The following is a 12045-nucleotide window of genomic DNA, read 5'->3' as shown; positions in this document are numbered from 1 at the left end:
ATATATATATATATATATATATGTATATGCATTGTTGATCCTTAAACACATTTTATTGATCACGTCTCACCATACCTCATTGGAATAAGATAGAAATGAAAAAAGTGAAATGGTATTTATTTTGTATGAATACTCTATATCTCTATCAAAATGAATTCTCTATCAAAACTTTTGGTCATTGGTGGCAGTTTCTTCTTGCTTTTGGGTTTGTCATTCATTTGAGGGTGTAAAGGGGAACGCAAAAATTGAGAAAAAAGGGGGCTGGAAATATGGCCTAGTGGCTAGAGTGCTTGCCCTCATATATGAAGCCCTGGGTCCGATTCCTCAGCACACATATATATAAAAAGGCCAGAAAATGGCGCTGTGACTCAAGTAGTAGAGTGCTAGCCTTGAGTAAAACAAAAACCAGGGACATTGCTCAGGCTCTGAGTCCAAGCCCCAGGACTGGCCAAAAAAAATTTTTTTTGAGAAAAGGTAAACAAATGCAGTTATGGTACTTAGTAGACAGTGTATGGCAAGTGAACTATGTAACTTATAGGCAGAGACAAGAGTTGGAAATTGGGGGCTGGGAATATGGCCTGGTGGCAAGAGTGCTTGCCTCCTACACATGAAGCTCTTGGTTTGATTCCCGAGCACCACATATATGGAAAACGGCCAGAAGGGGCACTGTGGCTCAGGTGGCAGAGTGCTAACCTTGAGCGGGAAGAAGCCAGGGATGGTGCTCAGGCCCTGAGTCCCAGGACTGGCCAAAAAAAAAAAAAAAAGAGTGGGAAATTGGGGAAAAGTGAAGGAAGGGGTAGCACTTTTCAAAAAGAAATGTCCTCCCACCACCTGAGTGAAATGGTAATCCCTCGTACAACACATTAATAAGGATAAAATTATGTTGGAACAAATTCCAGGAGAGGGAAACTTTGTTTTATTGTTGGTGGTTCTGTTTTGTTTTTGTTGTGGGGGGGGGTTGTTAAAGGGGGCACAGAAATGGAAAGTGAACAGTTGCAGTATGGTATTCAGTATACACTATGTAAAAATGAACTATGCAAGTTGTGGGCAGGGATGAGAAGGATAATTGTAGGAAAGGGTGACACACTAATATGGTGCCTGTGGCTCATGCCTGTTCCTAGCTACTAGATCTGAGGATCGTGGTTCAAAGCCAACCTAGGCAGAAAAATCCCCCTGAGACTCCAACTATGCACTCTAAAAAACTAGAGCACTAGCCTTGAGCAAAAGAGCTCAGAGAGCACCTAGGACCAGAGTTCAAGCCCCACCCACAACTGATGGGGGCTGGGGACTGTACTCATTATATGATTTACATAATTGGAACATCTCTGTACAAAAATACCTTAGTAATAGAATTATATGAAGCCCTAGATTAGATTCCTCAGCACCACATATATAGAAAAAATCCGCAAGTGGTGATAGAGTGCTAGCCTTGAGCAAAAAGAAGTCAGGGACAGTGCTCAGGCCTCGAGTTCAAGCCCCAAGACTGGCAAAAAACAGAAAAGAAACAAAAAGAAAACATAAAGAAAAAGGTATCACAAATAGCTGAGGTTTCAGAAAGTAACCTTTAAGAAAGATAAAGTGGTATTACAATAATTAACATACTGTTTTGTTTTGTTTTTTTTTTTTTTTGGCAGTACAGGGGTTTTAATTCAGGGCTTCACGCTTTGCTAGGTACTCTATCAGTGAGCAATACATCCAGCTCTTTTGAGATGGGGGTCTTGTTTTGTCTGGGCCATGATCTACTTTTCTATAACTAGGATGACAGGATCATATCCTCCTGAATAGCTATTTGAATAACTTAGGCCAGCTGTAAAATGTAATCTTTTTTTCCTGCCATCATTTTTCTTAAAAACTTTCTGGGGCTGGGAATATGGCCTAGTGGCAAGAGAGCTTGCTTCATATACATGAAGCCCTAGGTTCGATTCCCCAGCACCACATATATAGAAAATGGCCAGAAGTGGCATTGTGGCTCATGTGGTAGAGTCCTAGCCTTGAGCAAAAAGAAGCCAGGGACAGTGCTCAGGCCCTGATATACAAAATGGCCAGAAGTGGCGTTGTGGCTCATGTGGTAGAGTGCTAGCCTTGAGCAAAAAGAAGCTAGGGACAGTGCTCAGGCCCTGAGTTCAAGCCCCAGGACTGGCATATACATATACACACACATATATGTGTGTATATATATGTGTGTATATATATATTTATTTATTTATTGTCAAAGTGATGTACACAGGGGTTACAGTTTCATATGTAAGGCAGTACATATACTTTTTATTTTTTTGCCAGTCCTGGGGCTTGGACTCAGGGCTTGAGCATTGTCCCTGGCTTCTTTTTGCTCAAGGCTAGCTAGCACTCTGCCACTTGAGCCACAGCGCCATTTCTGGCTTTTTCTGTACATATGTGGTGCTGAGGAATTGAACCCTGGGCTTCATGTATCCGAAGCACTCTACCACTCGGCCATATTCCCAGCCCACCATTTTTTAAAACCATGATACACAAGCCCATTACTTGTTTTAACAAAGGATATAAAATAGTTCTTAGTCCTATGTATCAATTTTATGCAATATTGTAAAACAAGATTTGTGGGGTATCAGTCTTTACCAATTTGAGTAGGAAGTCCATGAGACTCATGTCCAACATGCTGTGGCTCAAGTGCTGGAGCACTAGACTCAAATGAAAAAGCTAAAAGACAGAGCTAGACCCCAAGTTCAAGCCCCAGTACCAGAAAACTTGTTTTAAGGAAATGGGGGCTTCAGTGTGGTCAAGTTCCACTCCCAGAAGAGCTGCACCAAAAGTAAACAGTTCATCTACTGCTGTCGGCCACTTCTATCTCAAAGTGAGCTAACCCAGGTTCCAAAAATAATGCATCAATACACTGGGCTTAAGATTTAGTACAGTTGGCAGAGCATTGGCATAGCATGTATGAAGTTCTGGGTTTGATTCTTAGTTTCAAAGAAAACTCACAGCAGTTCAGGGGCTATTGAATAGCAGTCACAGTACTAAGAACCTGGCTAGCTGTAAGCATTTTCAAACAGTTTGACTAAATAGGCTATCTTCTCTTGCCTCTTTTTCCCCCCTTTTACTCTAAGGAGCAAGAATGTGCTTAAGGATTATTGTATTTTGAGGTGGTAACTGAACTCTTGACTAGCAGAACACCATTTGAGACTAGCCTTGTGTTTTCTGTGCCAGTGCTGGGATTTGCAGGAAATCGCCAAGGTCTTTTGAGCTTTTGTGCTCCAGTAGTGCTCTCTCACTTTATGCTATACTGCCATTTGTGGCCTTTGGGGATAATTGCAGATGAGTCTTGTGGAATTTCCTGCCTGGGCTGGCTTGGAGCCATGATCCTCAGAACTCAGCCTCCCAAGTAGCTAGGTTTATAGGCCTGAGCCCCAGTCTTGTTTTTGGCTAATTATTTCACAGACTTTCCCCTTTGGGCTAGCTTAGAACTGCATAATCCTCCAGGTATCAACCTTGCTGAATGCCTGAGTTTTGGAAACTAGGCACATCTGCAGCAGTTCCACATACCTGTGTCATTCCTCTAAACCTACTTTGTAATTTGTTAGACTCAACTCAGAATTAAACAAGCGGATGCAATGTGGTTATTGGCAGTATATAGGAATGAAAAGCCTTTTACCTTCAAAGATTACTTGGCGCATGATAGTGTATACTGTTTTTGTTGCAATTAAAACAAAAGTCCTAGATTGAATTCTGAATCCTACCTGAAGCAGCTTGGCAAGGGCAGGCCAAATCCAGGGTCCTATTTGTCCTGTAGGGTAGACATGACCCATCCCACCACAAGGAACAGAATATTTTCAGGAACATGTTCGCTGAATATAAGCATGAGCTCTTTAGAAATCTTACTCATAAGCCAGGTGCTGATGGCTCACACCTGTAATCCTAGTTACTCAGGAGGCTGAAATCTGAGGATTGCAGTTGGAACCCAGTCCCAGCAGGACAGTCTGAGACTCTTCACCTCTAATACATGACTGAAAAAGCTGGAAAGGACGCTGTAGCTCACATTGTAGAGCCACTAGCCTTGTGCAAAAGAAGCTGAAGGACAACACCCAGGCCTTGAGTTCAAGGCCCAGAACTGGTACCAAAAAAACAAAACAACACAACAAAAAACACCTAAAAAGCCAAGAATCAAACTTCAATTAAAAATGTTTTCATGGTTATACACAATCTCTCATTAATACAGAATAATTCTGAGCCAATAAAGGGAAAATAAATGTAAACCAAGTTTATTTTGCTTTATAGGTAGTGTTCTTAAAGCACTACAGCTTGGTAAACAATGTAAATTAGTATAAGTCATCTCAAAAGCCAGTTTTATTTTGTGTTTTTTTTTTAATGAGTTGTTAAAAAGATGCAGTCTATTCTAACAGGATAAATATTTTTAACCATTTCACTTTGAGTTAATGAAGGCTCACAAATGAGCAACACTCCTCATTGAGGAAAACAAAAAGCTGTTGTCGACAAGCGACAGCACACACACACAAAAACAAAAAGAACTCTGTAAAAATAACTAACCATGTTCCCATATTTTTGAAGTCGCTTTACAATGGGATGATATGCACATGATCTTGCTGCAAACTTGCCGTACAGACTTGTAATACATGTACTCTAGACAGACAATCTAGTCCAAGAGGTGCCAACTTAAGACAATGCAGCACTATAATCCTTTTATTTGTTTTACTCATTGCTTTTTCTTCTAGACTGAAAATCAGGCTAGAGAAAATACTCCCTAATTAAAACTTGTATTGTTTCCAAGAAAAATTGTGTAATTTGCAACAGAATTTACAAGTATATGCTCAAATTGAATTTGCCTCTTCCCCCAGCCCTGCCACAAAATGGGCATGAAGTAAAAGTTTAAAAAATGCCTTAATTTTTTCCCAACTTCATGCAAACTAAAGATGACCAAAACAAAAGCTTAAACAATGGAAGGATATTTCACAGAAAATCTTATACAAAAAACACATAAGAAAAAGGGCCACTAGGTGACATTTTAATTTACAAATTGGCATCATTTTGGTCGACAAATATCCAGATGCTATTTTCTTCTGCAAACAAGTGTTGCAGAGGAAAAAAATACCCAGCATGACTTCAGATTTTAATCACACATTTCTTCTGGAATTTCATGTGGATTAAGTATGCCAGGGACAGACATTTGAAGTTTATGTTTCTCTTCTTGAGCCTGTCGAAGGGCTGTTTCTCTTTCTTCCAAAAACAGATCAGATGTGTCTTCACCTGCAAACTCCTATAAAAACAGATAGTTCTAAAGTCAATATAAAAACTTTAATTAGACCTTTGTGGGTAAAAAAAGAGTAGTAAACACTTTGCTGTTTACATTTACAGAAGAAATAAATTATCCATAAGCTGACATTTAAATTATTGCACCAAACTTGGGCGAGGGAGTAAGTTACCAAAGAGGCATGGTGTGATCACACACATTAAGCATTCATCATATCCAAGAGTATCAAGAAACATGACTCCATCAAATGGGGGGTACAATGTGGGGAGGAACACTGGATGTTGCACAAATAGATGATCTGTAACTATGAAATGGGACAAATAAACCTGAGAGTACTTCTTAGGGTTTAGTGTGCGGAGAGATAGAGGGTGAAGTTGATTAGAATATAGTGTAAATATGTAGAGATTTAACAATAAATCCACCAGTATTTGTAACGTATTAAGCCAACTACTGGTAGTTAAAAGTAGTTAAGGGGCTGAGAATATGGTCTAGTGGCATGAGTGCTTGCCTTGTATACGTGAAGTCCTCTAGGTTCAATTCCTCAGCACCACATATATAGAAAAGACCAGAAGTGGCACTGTGGCTCAAGTTAGCAGAGTGCTAGCCTTGAACAAAAAGAAGCCAGGGACAGTGCTCAGGCCCCGAGTTCAAGCCCCAGGACTGGCCAAAAAAATAAAATAAATTAAATAAAGCGGGGGGGGGGGGGGGGGGAGGGAGCAGTGAACTGGTTTTCCATCATTTTCTCATTCTTCTTTACAATGTTTGTTGTCTGGTTTCACAATTAAATATTTTTTTGAACAAAAATTCTGTAATGCCAATTAACTATTCAGGAGGTAGATTATTAGATTGGGAAGGCTGAAGTTTGAAGCCAGCCTGGGTAAAAAGTTATTATGTCCAAGTGGAGGCACATGTGCCTCAAGAGGCAGAGTGACAGCTTTGAGTAAAAAAATCCCAAGCAAGATTGCATGGCCCTCAACTTCAAGCCCCAGTACCTGCATATACATATAAAAAGTTATTGAAGCCTCATTTCAACCAATGAAGAAATTTGGACATTGTGTCATGTGTCTGTTATACCAGTTGCATGTAAAGTATAAATAGGATTGTCATTAGGTTGACTCAGACAAGAACAATAATAACTAGAGCAAATGGGTCTAGAAACTTGGCTCACATGGCTGGAGAACCTATATAGCAGAGGTCAACATGATTGCTCCTCTGTTCTAAATCCTTGGGTTGGGCATGTTGCCTAATGGAAAACTGTTTACTTAGAATGTACAAGGCCCTCAATTTGCTCACCAGCAATACAAAGAGCTAGCGAAAAAAGTGTTGCTGTATAACTTTGAAAGCTGAAGCATGTAAGTTGCTTAAGCCAAGAGTTTGATACCAGCAAGAGCAACATGTGATGATATTGTCTAAAAAATACTGTCTAAAAAACTCCCAAGAGTCTGAATGAGGGCTGGGGATATAGCCTAGTGGCAAGAGTGCCTGCCTCGGATACACGAGGCCCTAGGTTCGATTCCCCAGCACCACATATACAGAAAACGGCCAGAAGCGGCGCTGTGGCTCAAGTGGCAGAGTGCTAGCCTTGAGCGGGAAGAAGCCAGGGACGGTGCTTAGGCCCTGAGTCCAAGGCCCAGGACTGGCCAAAAAAAGAGTCTAAATGAAACACGACATCAGTAAAAATAGGGGCTTTCACATGTAGCTCTAATTTTAAGTCTTAACTGTAAGTCAGGAATTGTCCTAGAACCTATAGTTCAAGGCCACCTTGAACTATAGGCTACAAAGCATCATCAAATACTTAGGGAGCTATTTCTAAGGCAGAGTGCTTGCTTAGCATGTACAAGGGTTCAAAACAATACCAAAAAATGTAAGCCTGCCAACTTCATAGTACTGCAATGTACATTTAAATAATTTAAAAACAGTTAAGTTGGGCTGGGGATATAGCCTAGTGGCAAGAGTGCCTGCCTTGGATACACGAGGCCCTAGGTTCGATTCCCCAGCACCACATATACAGAAAACGGCCAGAAGCGGCGCTGTGGCTCAAGTGGCAGAGTGCTAGCCTTGAGCGGGAAGAAGCCAGGGACAGTGCTCAGGCCCTGAGTCCAAGGCCCAGGACTGGCCAAAAAAAACAAAAAAAAAAAAAACACATAAAAACAGTTAAGTTACATTATTAACAAGTTTCCAAGGGCTGAGGGTGTGGCTGAAATGACAAAACACGAGGCTGGGGATGTGGCCTAATGGCAAGAGTGCTTGCCTCCCATACATGAAGCCCTGGGTTCAATTCCCCAGCACCACATATACAGAAAATGGCCAGAAGTGGCGCTGTGGTTCAAGTGGCAGAGTCCTAACTTTTGAGCAAAAAGAATCTAGGGACAGTGCTCAGGCCGAGTCCAAAAGCCCCAGAACTGGCCAAAAAAAAAAAAAGAAATGGCAAAGCACATGCCTGACATATACAAGGCCCTGATTCAAAACTAGGAATGCCCCTACAACAAAAAAAAAAAGCACAAAAGTTCCTAAGTCTTCAAAACAGCATTTTCTTCATGGCTTCATCCTATCTTCTCTCTTGCCTTAATTCAATTTTACATATTAAATCTTCATTAATTGGTACCAGATACTTTGATCTCTAACACTATACATTATTTTTAAATGACTCAATTTATACTGTAAATCAAATGACTAATTTTCATGTGTGTGTGTGTGTGTGTGTGCGCGCACGCGCGCGCCAGTCCTGGGGCCTTGGACTCAAGGGTCTGAGTGCTTCTTTTTGATCAAAGATAGAGTTCTACCATTTGAACCACAGCGCCACTCCCAGAGTATTTTGAGTAGATTACACAATCCTCAGATCTCAGTATCCTGTGGGCCTAGGATTACAGGTGTGAGCCGCCAGCTACCCAGCTGTTCTGATACAACAACTGAATGATTACCCTTAGCCTTACTAATTTTGTTACTCATGCAAAGAAATAGATACCTTTATTTGTACTAAGAAATCCCTCAGATGTTCCTTGAAAGCAGGAATATCTTGATTTAAGCTGAAAAGCCCAGTCACAAAGAGTTTTACTTGAGCACTGCAAATCAAAACGCAAAGATTAATCATCTTAAAAAACTGAACAGTAATTTTAGCTATTTTTTACTTTTTTTTTTTGCCAGTCCTGGGGCTTGAATTCAGGGCCTGAGCACTGTCCCTGGCTTCTTTTTGCTCCAGGCTAGCACTCTGCCACTTGAGCTACAGCGCCACTTCCAGCTTTTTCTATATATGTGGTACTGAGGAATTGAACCCGGGGCTTCATATATAAAAGATGAGCACTTTACCACTAGGCCATATTCCCAGCCCCATTTAGTAATTTTAAAAGAGTTTTAATACCCAGAACACCCAACTAGTAAAGCTTAAATAATGCATTTAAAAATCATTTACTCTTGTAGATGAGGGAATGCAGACTTAAGAAGATTAGCCACATATTCCTGAATAAACATTTGGTTGTTTACTGGATTTCCTGGATTTAACGGTGTACTTATTTTTCCTTCTTCAACCAAATTAAACATATATGCAAGAATTGATGCATGCATTGTTAAACCTGTTGATGAGAAGAAAATTAATAACCCTAAGATAAAATTTAACAACTTAGGACAGTCACTTGACATGTTGAATGGTTTTAAATTCTTACCAGCAGTATGTGAGGTGTCTGTTACAACAGAAAAGATATGCTGAAGAATATCACAAAAATAAGTCTGATAGAAACTCTGAGCTGCAGCTTCTTCTTGTGCAACATTTTGTAAGAGTGTATAAAGTATCTGTAAGCCTAAGAATGTACAAATATCATTAGACTGATGAGGCTTTAATTCAGTGCCCTCACCCAACTTTCTTCTTTTAGGCTGGTGTTCAACCACCAGAACCAGTCCTCCATTCCCAACTTTTGCTGGCTAATAGGAGATCTTGAAGACTTTTTTTTTCCCAGGGCTGGCTTCAATCCTCCAGCCTCCAGATCTATGAATCTAGGTAGTATTACAAGTTATACCCTCTTCCCCTCTTTTTGACCACGACCAATTAATTCATTTCCTAAATCTTGAATTGGCAATGGAATATACCCACAATCGATGCAACTTTAAAAAGGTAAATAATTCATAACCATTATACTATCCTCCTGCTATTTCTGAAAGCTTAGGCCAAATGTACATGTATGCTCAACACTTTTGTATTGCATTCCACCTGTGTTTGTTGTTCCTACAAATAACCTGTTGTGATGGGATGTTCCTTTATCTCTATACCCTGTTGACTCAGTGTTATAAAGAAAAAGTACATGGGGGTGGGGGGAAGAGGAGCAATCATTTGAGGTTTTAGAACTTAAGTGATGTCTGCCCATCTTGAATTATATACCTTTCTTGGGATTGGACACGTGTCTCAGTTGGTACAGTACTGGCCAGTGGGTGAGTCAGGTACAGAGTTTGAGTCTTAATTGTGGACATAATAAAATACAGGCCTTGGGCTGGGAAATATAGCCTAGTGTGGGTAAAAGTGTTTGCCTCATACTCATGAAGGCATGGGTTCGATTCCTCAGCACCACATATGTAAAAAAAAAGCCAAAAGTGGCACTGTGGCTCAAGAGGTAGTGTGCTAGCCTCGAGCAAAAAGAAGCCAGGGACAGTGCTCAGGCTGAGTCCACGCCTCAGGACTGGCAACAAAAACAAAACAAAGAAAAAGCCAGAAGTGTCGCTGTGGCTGAAGTGGTAGAGTGCTACTAGCGTTGAGCAAAAGAAGCCAGGGACAATGCTCAGGCCCTGAGTCCCAAGCCCCAGGACTGGCAAAACAAACCCAACAAGCAAAACATAAGCCTTTCTATTTTGCCTAGGGACCTGTTCTGGAAACATGACTGAATTACTTTTAGAGATCTACACATGTAATTCATATAAACAAAACGATTACAAATGAAATGATAGGGCTGGGGATATGGCCTAATGGCAAGAGAGCTTGCCTCGTATACATGAGGCCCTAGGTTCGATTCCCCAGCACCACATATACAGAAAACGGCCAGAAGTGGCACTGTGGCTCAAGTGGCAGAGTGCTCAGTGCTCAGGCTGAGTCCACACCTCAGGACTGGCAACAAAAACAAAACAAAGAAAAAGCCAGAAGTGTCGCTGTGGCTGAAGTGGTAGAGTGCTACTAGCGTTGAGCAAAAGGAAGCCAGGGACAGTGCTCAGGCCCTGAGTCTAAGGCCCAGGACTGGCCCCCCCCCCCAAAAAAAAAAAAATAAATAAATGATATCAACCAATTTATAAGTGTACAACTATTCATGTGTATATCTATAGAAGTTCCCCTCCTATTAGAGAAGGATACATTCTGAAGCACACTGTGAGACCATAAAGCTGAAGACAATACTCAAACCTATACATACCATACAAACCCCCCACATACATAAGAGTTTATAAACTAGTCACAGGGGGAAATGATTAAGAATAGTTGACATAACAAATACTGAAATGCTGAGCCATAATTGGCTTAATAGAGGTATCTACCAAGGAAGTAAAAGATGGGTAGTGAGAGGGGTTTGAGTAGAGAGGAATGTGAGAGAATGATGAGAGGTAATACTGACCAAGATAAATTATACTTAAATTATTTGTTGAATGGTAACTACTTTGTACAACTATGTAAAGGTAATAAAGACAAATACAAATTTAATAAAAAGAGGTAGTATAGTACATACAGCATAAATACATTAAGCAAAAGGAATGTCAGAGACAGGAGAGATCTCACCATGCTACTCAGAATGATGCATGACTTTAAAACTACTTAATTGTAAGTTTTCCATTAATATATTAGGATTCTGGTCAGCCTGAAATAACTAAGACCTCAGCGTGAACCACTAGATGGAGAAGGACCTACTGTATTTTTTTAATAGGCAAGCAAACCAAGTATCCCTATTGTTTGTATTTACCTGTATCAGCAACATTCCTCATAGTATGTTTGAAAGCCCAGATAATGGAATCCAAAACAAGTTTAAATTGTGCAGGTGGAATAGCTAAGAATGCAGGGAAACAATGAGAATTGACAGCCTGAAGTAGTAAAAAGAAGTTTGTTCTGTGTTCAGGATATTCTTCAAAATCCTAAAATTAAACAAGAACAAAACATTTAAATGGCTTATTCAGTTCAGTATAAATGTTTGTCAATGAATCCCACAAGATAATCATTCCAAAGGTAAACTCAAAGGAAAATTTCAAGATGAAAGTACCATGTATTGGACTGGGAATATGACTTTGAAAAAAAAAAGGGCTTGCCTTCCTTAGTACCACATAAACAGAAAAAGCCAGAAGTGACACTATGGCTCAAAGAAATAGCCTTGAGTAAAAAAACAAGCCAGGAACAGTGCTCAGGCCTGAGTCCAAGCTCCAGGACTGGCAGAAAAACAAGCCTCAACAAATGTTTGTAGCTCAGTACTACAGTGCATAGTAAGTTGTGGGGTTCCATTACTAGCACTAACAAATAAAAGACTTTGGGCTGAGTACTTAAGTTCCATGACTCACAGTTTGTTCCTTTTAAAAAATGATATAAGAGCTGGGGATATTGCTTAATGGTAGAGAGCATGCCTACCATACACAAAGCCCTGGATTCCATTCCCTAGTACTACATAAACAGAAAAAGCCAGAAGTGGCGCTGTGTGGCTCAAGTGGTAGTGTGCTAGCTTTGAGCAAAAAGGAAACCAGGGACAGTGAGTCCAAGCCCAGGACTGCACCCCCCCAAGAAACCCACAACCATGTATTCCACATGACCAAATGGATTGGATAAAAACAAAGCTAGCTGTAGGTGGCTCACACCT

General features: G+C 40.4%; 1 protein-coding gene across 3 annotated transcripts in view; it reads right to left on the bottom strand.

The window, feature by feature from the left end:
* Positions 1-4219: 4219 nt before the first annotated feature.
* Positions 4220-12045, bottom strand: part of Xpo1 (exportin 1) — a 55801-nt gene continuing 47975 nt past the window's right edge. For all 3 annotated transcript variants that reach the window (XM_048352853.1, XM_048352851.1, XM_048352852.1), the window contains exons 21-25: positions 11167-11335; positions 8902-9036; positions 8652-8811; positions 8208-8304; positions 4220-5248 (exon numbers count right to left, since the gene is read on the bottom strand). In XM_048352853.1, the coding sequence (XP_048208810.1) occupies positions 5102-5248; positions 8208-8304; positions 8652-8811; positions 8902-9036; positions 11167-11335 (708 nt within the window). In that variant the 3' untranslated portion in view covers positions 4220-5101. The remainder of the gene's footprint in view (positions 5249-8207; positions 8305-8651; positions 8812-8901; positions 9037-11166; positions 11336-12045) is intronic.

Source organism: Perognathus longimembris, chromosome 8, assembly GCF_023159225.1.
Source record: "Perognathus longimembris pacificus isolate PPM17 chromosome 8, ASM2315922v1, whole genome shotgun sequence".
Classification (NCBI taxonomy): Eukaryota; Metazoa; Chordata; class Mammalia; order Rodentia; family Heteromyidae; genus Perognathus; species Perognathus longimembris.
Note: the sequence above shows the minus strand (reverse complement) of the source record. Positions and strands in the feature narration are given on the sequence as shown.